The following is a 15,060-nucleotide window of genomic DNA, read 5'->3' as shown; positions in this document are numbered from 1 at the left end:
AAGGGAAAGGGAAAGGGAAAGGGAAAGGGAAAGGGAAAGGGAAAGGGAAAGGGAAAGGGAAAGGGCATCCAGATAAAATTGCTTTAAAATGGAGTAAATTCATATGATAGTCTGATGAAAACCTTAGGTCTTGATGTGGAGCTTCATTCAGGGATTCTATACAGCCACTGTCTCCTTGGGCTTTTCAATTCAGCTGGCAGCTTTATTCTTTCAAATTGTCTATGTTCAAATTTTATAGCCAGAGAGTGCAACATGGACTATGCCAGTTGGATTTAAGGCCTGACCAGCATCCTCAGACAGTACTTCTGTTGGGAATATTAGTAAGGTTTTGATTTAAGTGGATGAGTGTTGCAAAGGTCATACTTTAAACTGGTACATTTGTGTCAAACTGGTATAAATATGTGTTGTATGTTTTCTCCCCTCTGTTTAAATAAGGCAGAGCTCCTATTTATTCTGTTTATATCTCACAACTTCAATGCATGTCCTCAAGATCACTCAGTTGGTATTCATGTGAAAGTCTAGAATGACCTAGAAAGTCTTAATTTATGTTTACTATTGCCTTTAGAAAGACAAACCTTGAGGACCTTCCCTGTGAAGCTTCAGAGTGGCAAACCCTACTCTCCTCGTGGTCTCTAAAGCCTGGGATTTCCTTCTCCATAATGGATATCATGACTGTTTTCTTATCACTATAAAAAATATCCACTCTTAACTGTATCCTGATAGGTCTGCAGAATATCTCTCTAGTTTCTTCTCTTATTAGATGCTATATTAAATTATGACAGTTTAATTATGAAGCAAAGGTTATGCAGTCACCCTCTCTTTTTCTTGTGTTAATCTTCTGCCTGCTTCTCTGTCTGTCCATGCATCTCTAAGTTCCTTATTAATAGAAGAAAAGTTAATTACTTTTCTCTGTGACTGGGACAGAAGAGAAAAATTGATGCCAATCCTGAGGAAGGGAAGAAGAACGTTTGTACTGAACACATTCAACTAACTTCTGACTTAATACAGCACTTTCATCCCTTCTTCAGGCTGGAGATCAGCATAGGTTACATGGTGTGAGTTCAAGTGTCATATAGGAAATGTTAGGAAGAAAAATAAATTTACAGAAGTCTAGGCTTCACCACTGTGCTGTGGCTACTGGTTTGCAATGTGGTGTATAATCTTTGGTCTTCTAAAGAAAATTTGGCTTGTTTTTTATGTAACAGTCATTCATCTCATGTGGGCTGGCACATGTATTAGAAGTGTTCTTTGGTGTGGAGAATTGATCTTTTTAAATTTTCTGGCTATGTGAAAAATATTCTGTTTTCAAACCTTATTTTCTTTGAAAAGTGAAGATGTGAACAAGTATTTCAGGCATTATAGTTAAGAGAGTCTAACACTGATGTAAACAATTTTTTCTAACTTTAAACACTAATACCTCTGTCTATATTTAGAAGCTTGTGACATGTTGCAGTATTTACACTCCCTCTTGCTGCTTCTGTATACAGATGTGTGGCACTATCCTGTCTAGGATCCAGAAAGAATGACCCATCAGCTTCCATGTCATCTAGAGACAGGAGGGCACTCATACATTGCAGTGTTTATTACACTGTAGTACACTGTGTATCAATTGCATTTTGAATCATATGTTCTTCCTGTTCTATACAAAAATTACCACAGCTTCTTTGGACAAGTCTGGTCCATTTTTGACCACTCCACCTCGTCCAGATTTTCTGATCCAAAGTGGATCAACGATTGCTCACCACCTTTTACAATTTTTACAATTACATTGCAGTTCAAGAGGTCTGGTGAGGGCTAAATTATTTTGTGAAAGCTGTGGATATCTGTGCTTTCAGTATCAAATTCACCAAAATAATTATAATATCTGAAATCGTTGCTCTTGACACAAGGGAGATTTGAAAAGTGAAAATTAAGTCCTGGCTTGATTTCAGTACCTTAAATTACTACTTAATCATTCCTCTGCTACAGAATAGCAAGCTACAGTATGATATCAGTGTTCTTCAGTGAAATTCAGTCCAGAAACAACTCAAGTAGAATCAAGTTTGAAAATGAGAAAAGTGAGATCATGTTATTTTACATAAAATCAAAAAATGATCCTGCAGGGCAGAAAGCCAAGATGTAGCTGTTGCCTTTTATGAGTACCTCAGCATCCAAGAAGTGGGAAACAGGCTAAATATGAAGAACAGGAAGTACCATTTACAATAAAGAATCCCACAAGAGATTTTGAGGAGGACAATCTTATTTTCATATTTTCTTGCCAGTCTGAACTAAACTGTTAGTGTGCATGTTTCAGGAGCTATCTGGTATTCTGAGGTATTGGTGAATGTTTTGTGCATTCATCATGTATTGGGCATTCAGAGTGTTTGCCACTGCCACATTCTAGAAAGAGCTTTCTCCATGTCTCCACTGTCTTATTTACAGGTAGAAACAACTAAATATTTTTGTTCTTTGTCCAGTGCTGCTGCTACCTGTAAACACTTTCATCTTCAGAACTCTGCCCTTTCATAATTTCCAAATGTGCAAATTAGACTAGATCACTAAAAGAATAGTTTTATGTTTTGAGCTGGGCCCCCTTTAAGTGTTAAAACAAGCTAAAAATGGAGTAGCTCTATGGAAATAATAAAAAGATCCTTTATAAAAGATAAGAAATTAAAGGACTACTGAGAAACGTTTAAGCCAGCTGTCACATATCAGATAATGCCATTTCATAGAACTCAAAGACAAAGAGCATAATTTTCCTGGAATTGAAGTAGCATAGTCACACTCTCTTTCAGTGGAGAACAGGATTTAAAAAAAAAGAAAAAAAAAGGCATTTGGCTTATCTTCTGCTAAAGCCTTTGTGTAATTCATTAAGCAACCCTTATCTAAAATTATAGTGTAGGACATTTGCCTATGTTTTCCTGACTCAATGAAAACATAAAGAGGTACTAAACCCAGCTGGTCATTAACTCTCCTGTTAATGCTCTGGGCTGATTCATGTTGCCTATTATACCTGATTGGATTTGGCTTCCCTGGGCAATTAAAGCCTCTGAGTTCCTCCCATGGAGGACATGTTTCTTTTGGTTTGTTCTAAGAGTCAGGCTCATACGATTTTTATTCAGTCTGGACCTGTGGTTTCACCTGAAGCAACACCCTGTTCCGACCATTCCTGCAAAGACTGTGCTCAAAGTGCAGATTTCTTTAAACACAGAGTGTTTAAAATCCATTTTTTTATTACAAAAGGAATAAAAGAGATGATAATAAAAATAGTTACACAGTTATTAAACATCCTGATGATCTTGAATATTGGGGAGTTTTATTTCATCTTTACAGGCTGATTGTACAATGGTACAGATTGCACATACTGCTTTTTAATTAGGTTTTTCCAATATCTGCAAACCATTGCTGTCTTGTGGACAGCATATAGATTATAAGAATAATGTTGTAGCAAGTGAAACACAAGTTGCATTTCTCCATTTATCAGGCTTTTTCTAATTAGATTTTCATGGACTTGAAATCCAATGTTCAAAACTCATATTTTATGCTTAAACTTAAATAACATTAAAATAGCACCAAATCAATGGTAGTATCTGTTAGAAGTTGCAACTTGTAACTTATCATGATAAATCCACTGCAGGAAACTACAAGAAAATTAAAAACATACTGTATTTTTGTCTTTGGAAAATTTCTTTTCACCTTGGTTACTGCCTTATACTGTATAGGATAACTAAAACCACCAAATTTTCCCTGTCCCTATGTTTCGACTTTATATCCTCGATGCTGCACATGCAACTTTTATGCACTTCAGTCTATTTGTGTTTACAGGACTGTAGTTTTGACAATCCTTTCATCTACCATGTGGAAGAGAAAGACCCTATTTCTCTTCTTGCCTCTTGCCTTACACTGTGTCATCCTGGCACCTTGTCCCTGCATCCACCCCATGGAGGTGAAGTTGCCACGGTGACAGCACACCCTTGGTCACAGACCCAGAACTACAGAAATCTCAGTCAGTTTGGAAGTTTTAGTAGGTTTTTATTATCTGTGATAATAAAAATCTGTGCTGCCCAGCCATCCACCTGGTCTGTCCTCACAAGCCTGGTGACAACCCTCAATGGAGTCACTTTTGGAACTTTTCACTTCCACCCTTTGAGATGATATGTCTGTAGATTAATCCTGGATGGTCAGTCACCTTCCCAACCCACGGCACAGAAAGTGGCTGGTCTGTCAACCTTCCCATAGACTTGCCAGGCAGTTGGGCAAAAACTAAGTTGATATTTGCTTTTCAAAAAAATGTGTGGAGCAATAATAAAGTGTAACTGCAGAAGAATAAAACTAAAGTTACCTATACAGCATTGTAAAACCTGATTTTCTTTCTGTTAAAGCAGCTAATTTTTGGTGATACCTTACTGACAACTCTGCTCATTTTTTTCAGACATGGAGATGACTTGATTGTGACACCATTTGCTCAGGTAGGCACAGCTTTTCCATATTTCTCACATGGCGTTGTAATTCAAAGATAAAATGGTCAAACCAGTTGTTTTCTATATTATATTATTATGCTTGTTTTCCATATGATATGATATATGTTTGCATGAAACAAGTGTTTCAACAGAAAGTCACAAACCTCCCACTCTCTTTCTTAACTGTACCTCTCTTTCTTAACGCTTTTTGATTATCTGAAAAGTTGAAATGCAACAGCATGATAAACACCTTTGATCTCTTCCCAAATACTGTAGCAGGCAGTCGTGATTAAGACAAACCTCTGATTCCTGTTATTCTGATATTTTTCTAATTACAATTTCTCCATTTGAACATCTTTTATGCATTAACTACAATGAGATTTTAAGACATGAGATAATTTTTTTCTCAGAACAGTAATGTTCCTTTACAAAACCGAGTTTGTTTTTTCTATTCAGATTCTGGTTTATAAAATACCAGCTCAAAATTTTTCATAATTCAGATAAAAATGCCACAATTCTTCACAATAGAGCTGCCTTATCAAGTCTGAAAAGTTAACATTGCTATTTCTTGAACTCATTATGATGGGTTTTACTTCAAAACAGGAATTATAGTCAAATCACTGCAATTATGAAGTCATATGTGATTGAAGGTGAATGGAAAGAGAAAGGTTGAGTCACACAGCAGTCTCAAGTAAGAATAAAGTGGCAGCTTCAGCCATATTATGCAAGTTGCTTTGGTTGAAGAATAAACTGATAAATAATATTAATTTAATAGTTTATTATATATTTAATTATATTGCAAACAGATGTGATGTTTATGAGACTCAATCAAGCCCTTAATATTAATAAAATCATAATCTTTTACTAGCAGAGAAAAGATTAAGCAAGGGCCTTTTTTATAAAAGTACTCTGAAACCTCCACTGTACCCTGAACATGCAAATTTGATGACATATATATATTTTTTTAATCTATGCTGAATTAAAAATAAGTCAGTTTGCTTCCTGATTTTTGGAAAGAAAAATATAACAAAATTAATACTGTTTAGTTAGCCAAATGTACTTTTTATTATCTTAATTCATTTGGAAATTACCTGCAATAGCTTGAACACTGACAATCATTGCTAGTTCTTACATACCTTCTGTTAAAAGCTTTCATTAATTTATTCTTTTTTCTTCAATGCCCTATTCCCTTCCTATCTCCTGTATACATTTAAGGTTCTATGAAAAGAGGGTTGTGCACTCCTCAGCTCAGATCTCTGAAACCAAATTTCCCATTGCTGCTTCTGTTATTCTTTAGATGGGTCCAGCAGGAACCCAGCCCAGTCTGGGCTGAGGATAACAAAAAAGGGTCAATTTCTAGAAAGACAGTGATTAGTGTTGCTTTTTCCCATTTCCAATCAACTCATGGTTCCTCATCAGCTGAACTACCTCTCCCTGACAGAGAGGTTCATCTTATTATCCTCACATGGCACTAAACTTTTTGCATGTTACCCAGCTGCCTATGCCACTTATAACAAGACACTTCTTTCATTGCCTGTTATCTTGCATGTAATTAAGTCCAGAAAGGAAGCAGTTCACCTATGTCATCTTCCCCAATGAGTAAAACTTGTAAGAGCCTGCAGACTTTTCCTGCATTCTCAAGGGATAACTTCCTCTTTCTCTGGTCTTCTGTACTAAGTTCCCGAATGAACTGTGTCTCTTAGAGGAGACACTTACTTTTTTACTTTTCCTTGAAGTCTCAACAATCTCATTCCCTTTGTCCTTTGGAGTTTATGGGGACTGAACTACAAATGAAGATTCTGTAATTGTTTCTTATGCATGAGGTATTAGGGTTGAATGGGCTATTATCTTCCAAACTCAAATCCTTTTATTGCTATTTTAAAGAAATAAGTAGAATTATGTAAAATCTTTCCTCCCCTGCAAGTCAGCCTGCCTTCAAACAGATGAGTTGTTTATGAGGGGAACAAAAAATAGAAATAAACTACTACCTTTGTATTACAGACATATTATTGTTAAATAATAGCCAAAGGTTCCAGACTAACCGTCCCCGGAAACCTTTTACAGTGGTTTTGCAACGTGCTTTCCATTTTCTTTCAGCACAGTGGAGCAAAGATAGATCAGTCTCACTTGTGCAGAAATTTATACTGAAACCACTTTTTTGTTCCAGGTTCTGGCCAGCCTGCGTACTGTCCGGAATAACTTTGCTGCATTAACCAATTTACAAGACCGGGCACCCAGCAAGTGAGTGTCATTTTTTGGCCACTGAAATTTTTGCAGTGATACTTTTTTAATGTAAGCTAAGAACACAAACAGATGCCACAGATTTCAGTTTGTGCCACCAAACCTGCATGAAACAATAAGATGTTATCATTGGTAATTAAGACAACACCCCCTTGCCTTCTAATTGATCTTGACATTGTTGTCCTTGCATAAAAATGGAGTAGGTTTTTTCACCTTATATGATTTTAGATAAAGTAGTCATATGTCTAAGATCATTCAAAGATGATCATTCAGGCACAGTCTGAGCTTTGCAAATGAAATGGGGTAAGCAGACAGCTGCACTCACTGGCAGCATGATCTGAACCTAGAGCTCTACTTCACTCAGCCATGGTAGGGATACTCCACCTATCCTCAGTTAGTTTGTAACTATAAATCAGGCATTATAAATATGGTCATGTAACAGCATCACAATTAACACTAAGGTTTGTTACACTGGCAAATATAGTGAAGTCATTTCTCTCACCCAAAACGTGCATCTTGACACCTAGAAGTAGTTAGCATTCCAAAGAAAATAATGTCTTTGTTTATGTTTGTAAGTCACATTTTAAACTATGTGTAAGCTCTAGATGTGATTATGCAGGCTTTTAATAAAACTGTAAGTTCCTAAAATATGCCTGTCCTGGAGTTCCCAGATGAATTCCCAGGTAATGTATTTTCTGTTATATTGTTCAAGGATATAGTCATCAGTGACTTTATAAGGCTTAAACCTTTTCTCATTTCCTTTTTAATAGAAGATCACCGATGTGTAGCCAACCATCTATTAACAAAGCAACAATAACAGGTAAGAATAATTTATTTATGAAAAACATCTAACTAAAAAATGAATTTTATATTAAGAAACATATATTGCTTCATATCCTTATATCACTTCATATAGTTGTATCAGTTTTATTACAGCGATTTTGAGTATTTGAGTCTTAGAGACTCAAATTGTTGACTTTTAGTGTTCTATCCTGCTGAATTCTGATTTCTATTTTATTATTGCAGTTTGAATTTAAGTTATTTCTCAGTTCTTTTTCCTTTTATACCGGTGTGTGACTATGTCATGAATACATTAATTAGTAACTTTTTGCAAGGAAATCTAGTTGATAAAGCTGATATGAAGAATCCATTTGATTCATTCAATTCAGTTCCATTCAATTATATTCATGTTCCTTTTGAGACATAGAGTTCTCTAGCTATATAGACATAAAGTCCTCACTTTAAAAGTGCTCATGCTATGAGGAGAAATTTTTGAAACTGGATTTTCTGCTTTAGAATTGTAAATCCTACTTTTATAACATTTGTATGAGAAAAAAGAATCCTTTTAAAAGATAGTATTATTTCTAAGGAAACATTGACTTAAAAACAAGACTAGCAGTGTAAATTACATTAATATTTTGGAAAATTTTACCCCACACTACTTTTGGTTATTTTGATGACAAATTTGTCTTGGATGTCTTTATGGAAATACACTTTATTCGCCCCCATATTTTTTTGCATCATGTCAATTCACAATTTACACTATGTAATTTTCCAGGTAGTTACTTTCTCTACCATGTTCTGTCAGAGTGAAAGAGCGTTTGCTTTTCTTCCTGATGAAAGTATACAGACACTTACTAAACAGGTGAATTATTATTTAATCCACAACCAGAAATGCAATTTTCAATAATTTTCAAAATGCCTTATCTTTTTAATTGAATTATACATTTGTATATATGAGAAAAAGTGGTATTTGAGCACTTTTGAGGACGAGTGTGGCTTTTCAATATTCAATAGTTTCTGCATTTAGGCTCTGGAATGTCTTAAGGGTTTTTTCAGCTAACCTCTCACCTTAAAAGGACCCAGTCTTGGCAGTTCTGTACACTTTTATTCTCCTAAGAACTCATGCAATATGAACATTTGTGTGTAGGGCTCATCAGGGGACAGAAGGTTAGGTGTTTATATCTGTTTTATAAACAGAAAGGCATCATGTTTATTAAATAATAGAAAGAATATATAGCTATATATGTAAACCAATTATATTCACAAGACTTTGAAGATATATTTGAAGATATATTCTTTCAAGAGTATTTCTTGAAGAGGTAATTTTGGGCACTGGTTTCAAATCCTCTCTATAAACCATTTCAGTTATGGATATTTTATCTATTTCTGATTTTGTGATTTGTCTCATAGCAGAGTAATCCAGAAATATGTTATCTGGAGACAGAGATACTCAAAAACTCTTTAACTCCAAGGGTCTAACTTTAGAAAACCTATGACAAAGTGAAATTCATGACAATAAAAGTAAATAGGATATCCAGAAGAGAAGGCGTGCATGCATGTGAGCGCTATCTTACATGATCTCCCACAGCTATTTGCCTGTCAAAGGTCAGATGCTTTTCTCCAGCAGGAGAAGCTGTTCAGACAGCAGGACCCAAGACACTCTCTGTTGGAAGATGCTGTTGGTCTTTTTTAATTCTCCCTGATCTGAAGGTTTCCATTCAGTTAATTCTCAGAGTGTACTCTACACATCAGGCATAAATCATCTGAAATTTGAAAGTTTAAAAGGAAGGTACTTCAGTCAGCTCTCCGATTAATCTAGAAAATTATTTGCCAATAAATTCAAAGGCAGCAAGAAAAGGCAAAGAATAGTAAGGATAATTTAATCTAATTTAGTTTAGTCTGATTTCTCAGAGATGATGCTGGAATTGCTGTGCCCAAATTATGCATTGAGCTGAATGATCTAGAGACTGTGTGCACTGGATATAAGTGGTTGAAAGACTTTTATGATGTAACAAAGATATTAAGCCACTATAAAGCATGAAAATGGCTACAATTAGTTTTGACTATTGAATGGAGATTGAGGCTGGATACTATTTTGCATGAAAGTGTTTTCCTGTTCTTATTTATAAGCTGGTTTTGATATTTCCATAGCAACAAATTTCATAGCATAGGTGCAGAAATATGCACAGGTTTTTTTCTTGGGCCATATGGAATTCTATTAAATCTTTTAATATAAAACAATTAACAGCAGTATGTTAAGAAGAAAGATATATTAAAAACACTTTTGCTACATTTCACAGAATAATTGAAAACTCTTTCAGATATTACATAGTTATTTAATTCTTGTGGGTAATGTTTAAAATTTAGTTTATACAGATCCTTCCTCCTGGTTTTGCTGTTCTCAGAATTTGTGTCATGGATTATCCAGAACAATACAGCTAGGGTAGAGCCTCATTATGTCATCCAGATGTCTCAGCTTGCAATCTCAGCAAGAACTTATTGGCAAGATAGCAATCTAGGTGTCTGGAGGGCACAGTGTCACTAAGCTATATTGATGATAAACCAGAAAACACACACTTAGAATAAAGATTTTATGTTCCTAAACTTCCTGGAAGACATGTCTCTGGGAAGACTTTCTCTGAGCAAAGGGATGATCATAGAAGGGAACTACTGCAGAAGATACTGGGGTACCAACAAGGGAAACATGGAAAGCAATGTGGTAAAGCCAAGTAAGTAAAAAAACAAGAGCAAAATTCTCTCATTTGCTATTTTAAGAATTCACCATGAGGCATTAATCTGTGACAGCATATCTTAACAAGAAGGTAAGAAACTTTGACATTTAGAAGTGAAGCAGCACAGGAATCATATGTTCAGATTCTTAGAAGCAACAGCCACCATGGTGGCCTTAAAATTTATGGTGATTGTTCAATGTAAATATGTGGAAGTTGTGATCAAAATAAAGTCTTTTCCATTCAGTATATCCGCGTGAATCCCTTTTGGAAACTGTTGAAAGAAGCTAATGAATATCAATGACATACAATATTATGTTCATTATCAAACAACTATGCTATAGCATGCTGACTGTTCCTTTTGCAGACAAATTACGGGGTAGGACATGGAAGCTTTTCATGTAACAACAGAATTTTTAGATGGAAATTTTCGTACTTGCTTTGGACTCTAGAATGTAAATATCAGTTTTAACTATAGTCAGCATGAATAAGCAGAGATGAAAACTTCTGTTAGAAGTCTTCAAAGGGATATGAATTCCTACAAGTGCTGTCTCTCTCTCATGACTGAGATCAGCTTCAGATAACTGGGTTTGCAGAACAGTTCTGTCATGCTTGGTGTTCTGTACTTCAGCCAAAAGAGGGGTTTCTCTCACTATGAATCATATTTTCTGGTGTTCCATTTCAAACTGACAGTAATTCTCATATCACAACCAGTGAACTACAAATATTTTGTTTTCAAAAAAAATGAAACTATCTGTGACTCAAGGATTGAGCTTGTCAGTTTTATACAATTGTGTCCACTAATCCAGTCCACACTTTCAGAGTTTGCTGATGATGATATTGTGACAGTGTTGAAGGCCTTGCTGAAGTCATTGCATGAAACTTCACCTGTAGTACTGCATCTAGATCTGGGACCCCCTTCTTGAGCCAGTCTAGAGGAAGCCATGATCAGAGATGATCAGAGATGGCTGGAGCACCTCTCCTGTGAGGACAGGCTGATAGAGCTGCACTGTTCTGTTCAGGGAAAGGGAGGTTCCAGAGTGATCTTATTGTGGCCTTCAAGTACATAAAGGGGCCTACAGGAAAGCTGAAAAGAGACTCTTTACAAGTGTTTGTCATGATAGCACAAGGGAAATGGTTTTAAGCTGAAAGAGGGCAGATTTACGATAGACACTAGGAAGAAACTGTGAGGGTGGTGAAGGCCCTGGAATAGGTTGCCCAGAGAAGTTCTGAATGCCCATCCCTGGAAGTGTTTGAGCAGGAGCTCTGAGCAACCTAGTTGCTTCAAAAATTAGATGATTTTTAAAGTCTCTTCCAACCCAAACAATTTTATGATTCTATGAATTCAAATAGTAGAGAAAAAGAAACTGATTCATATTTTGCATACCAGAGCATATTTAGATCTAGCTTCCATTGAGATCCCTCCATCTGATCCATGAAGTTCAGTAACCAGGTAGCAGTGCAGATGTCCTATGTTTTAGCTAGTTTCAGCTATCTCATTTTTGCAAAACAAGCGTACAATTTTTCTAACAAGAGTTTTGAATATAGGATTGATAGTCATCAGCTTTAGCAGATTTGAACAGTTCTAGTAGAGTTGAACCAGTTCCCATTACTATGTTCATCATTACTATGAACAGCACTTCAAAGTGACTTGTATATTGTTTTCTTAAGCAATAAATAATGTATTTCATAAATAGGACAGTTTTGAGAAACAGCCATATTTACATCAGGTACTCTTCAGTTAATCATCAAAAGGCCTTATCTAGGTCATGATAACCAGACAGAGGGTTACCTCACTTATAGCCTTATTAGCTACAACACAAAATCATACTGTTTTGAGATACAGGGCACAAATTACATTCAGACTGAAATTCATTCATACATCCTCTGACCCACAGTAAGTAAAGTATTCAGATAACAGGTAAGGCATCAGAGAGCCTGGAATCTGCACCCCACATAGACTTCCACAGTCATTTACTCATCTTTGGGGCTGAATTAGCAGCTTTATCCCTTGCACATGCAGACACTGTGATCATTTGATATTAATAAATGGAAGCCATAATTGCTTGCATTCAGAAAAAAATTCTCAGTGTCATAGCTGGTGCAGCATTTTCATGTGCTACAACTGAAAAAAACCAGCTGCTTAAATGGAGTAAATTAGTAAACCAGTTTTCCTTTTCCAAAAGTATTGTCTCCAGTTCAGCCATTTTAGTTTAGGGAAGAGGTTGTTATTAACAGGATACTTCTGTGAAGGTTTGCTGAATGCTTTCTTCATCTTTATTTGCAGAGTTTTAATTAATGTTGCAAAAGTTTTCTAACTGAAAGTATTCAAATGAAATCTATATGTAGGGCTCTTTTAGAGTCAGTGGGCTTGGAAAACAGTGATTATCCTTCTTAAGGCAGAAGAGCAGCAAGAGGACTGCCCTGGTTTTGAACCAGATAAGTTGTTGATGTATCATCTCACATTCAAGGAAGTGAATAAAACCAGGGTGCAAAATAGAATATTCTCTGTATTTGAATAGTGCTCTTCAACACTGATACCTGATAGGAAAATATATAAGCTTTCATAAAATAGAAAGTTAAACAAAGAAATATAAGTCATAGTTTATGAAAGTCCTCGCAAGAATGCCCATGTAATTAAAACTAGCCATGTGAATCAAAAATTAGAAAATAAAAGTAGATGTTTTGCAATATTTGGACAACAACACTTGGCCCTTGTGTATTAATTCAATTTTTCAACAGTCTGTTTCATTAGAAATATGTGGTGGTTATTAAAGTACATAGAGACTAGAATGCATCATAGGGCTGACCTCTGCTTGTTATCTTCATCTATCACTTCAGGTTCCCCTTTCAGAAGACTGCAGTGCAGTAGAGCCTTGATTTTGTTAAAGACTCACACATTTTAGAGTTAGACTAGGTATCCATTTAAAAAGAAAACATGAGAGGCATTATCAATCTCCACATCACTTATCTGACATGCAACCCCATTGTGTCTTACTTTCAAATTGGTCTCATATTTCGCTGTACCAGTTAAAGTCTTTATAACCACCATTTCACCCAAACTGTCCACTTCACTGCAGAGAGATAGGGTGACAAGCTTCATGCCCTTCTTCTCCTTTTAGCCTGTGTCACTTACAGGCACTGGTAGTGTAGCACAGCAGAGAACTGTCCATGACCCCAGGCTGTATCTATTGTTTTCATAACAAGAGCAGAACAACTGAAAAGAGTGAAATGTGGTTTGGATTTTAGGACAGAGTTGAGAAGAATCAGAAAGGAAAACAGGACTCTTGCCTGTGTCATTTTTCTCATTCCTATTACAAATGCTGTCCTTTTTCAGATGAATATAGAAAATAAAACTGAAGCAGATATGGTTTCTGGTATGACTCTTCGATGCAGTCTGAGTGTACTTTCTTTTCACATCTTCATCCAGCTTCTGACATTTCTGATCAGGGACACATTATCATCTGTCCAGTTTAAAAGATATATTTGAAAGTAGATCTTTTTGTCCTTTAATAGATTACTGAGAAATTGACCTATTCAAGCCTACTCACTTTCCTGAGTATCCATTTGAAAATTAAGGGCTATATTGAAATCTCACGTTAAAGTGCCTAAGTTCTGCTTTTATTATATGCCAGTTCCTGAGTAAGGAGCCTGAACACAGCAGTGAATCAGAGCAGCCAGAAGCCATGGTCAGACAGCCCTGGAGACAAGCTACAACAAAGCCTCCCTTTTCTCTCTCTGGCCTCGTGTATTTTGCAAAATGACTCATCTTCAGCTGAAAGGTGTAATTCCAGGTCTGGTGGTAGGAACATCCACTTGTGCCTACCGCACTTTCTCAGGAACTCGGGATTAAAAATTTAAAGAATAAGCAATGCCTAAAATTCAGTCTACTGCTCTCAGGCCAAAAGACTGAATTTTAGGCCTGAGATTATAACACAACCATGCAAAAAGACTTCTTTTTCCAATGTCAGGTAACTCACCTCAGAAAATACTTGATAGTGGGAACTGGTCAACATGGAAGCAATTGGTTAGAATACAGTCATGTATTCAGACATGCCTGTATGTGCTTCATCTTGTGCTTATTGCTTCCATCTGGCTCTCTTGGTAACAAATGCCTCTGAACAACGACATTCACTCTTTTTAGCCAGGAGAGGCAAGCAGGTGTCTCAGAGAATCCAAGTTAAATCCCCACACTGCCTATGCAAAATCTTGAGTTAATGTCCAATGGACATTACTTTAATGTCACTATCCTTGAGAGACTCCAGCAGTGGGTGCCTGGCATAGTCCCAAATATTCTAAAGTATTCTCTACCAGCAACTTGCCAGGGAAGAGCTGCAGTGAAAATTTTACCAAATTTGACTTTGGGACTTTAGGATGAATGATGGGAGGCAGTGAAAGAGCCAGTAATTCTTACTGGAGAACTTTCACTTGGAATGTTAAGTGTACTAGGGTATAACTTTTAAATTTCCTAATCAAACCCAAACCATAGTTCTCAGCCAGGTTTTCATAACTCAATCTCTCTTGCTTTCTGTTAATATACTTGTAAAATTTAAGTGCTTTTGTCATAGTCCTTGATCAGCTCACCGTTAAGAAGATTCATCTCTATCTTGAGTAGAGGCAAACTTTTTTTGTACTAGGAAAACCTTCATTTTATTCCCTTTATGAAGATACATTGTGTTAAGTAGCTGTGGTCACATGCATATAGTTTTAGTTGTTATGAAATATTAAAAATTATTCCCAAATATTTGCATTAAAATACTGGCATAAAATTGCCAATCTGATTCATTATTCCTTTTGCAAACAGTAAGTTAATTTCTGAAATTATATTTATATTTGAATATTTAAATTAGATATTAATTTGGATGAAT

At 36.0% G+C, this 15,060-nt stretch overlaps 1 protein-coding gene across 3 annotated transcripts in view; it reads left to right on the top strand.

Annotated features, from left to right (window-relative positions):
- PDE4D (phosphodiesterase 4D) overlaps window positions 1–15,060 on the top strand; it is a 247,314-nt gene that overhangs the window by 160,164 nt on the left and 72,090 nt on the right. For all 3 annotated transcript variants that reach the window (XM_015652860.2, XM_015652859.2, XM_015652858.1), the window contains 3 exons: window positions 4,412–4,448; window positions 6,607–6,680; window positions 7,451–7,500. In XM_015652860.2, the coding sequence (XP_015508346.1) occupies window positions 4,412–4,448; window positions 6,607–6,680; window positions 7,451–7,500 (161 nt within the window). The remainder of the gene's footprint in view (window positions 1–4,411; window positions 4,449–6,606; window positions 6,681–7,450; window positions 7,501–15,060) is intronic.

The sequence above is a fragment of the Parus major genome, chromosome Z (genome assembly GCF_001522545.3).
Source record: "Parus major isolate Abel chromosome Z, Parus_major1.1, whole genome shotgun sequence".
Classification (NCBI taxonomy): Eukaryota; Metazoa; Chordata; class Aves; order Passeriformes; family Paridae; genus Parus; species Parus major.
The sequence above is the reverse complement of the archived record's forward strand: the minus strand, read 5'-3'. Positions and strand labels throughout refer to the sequence as shown.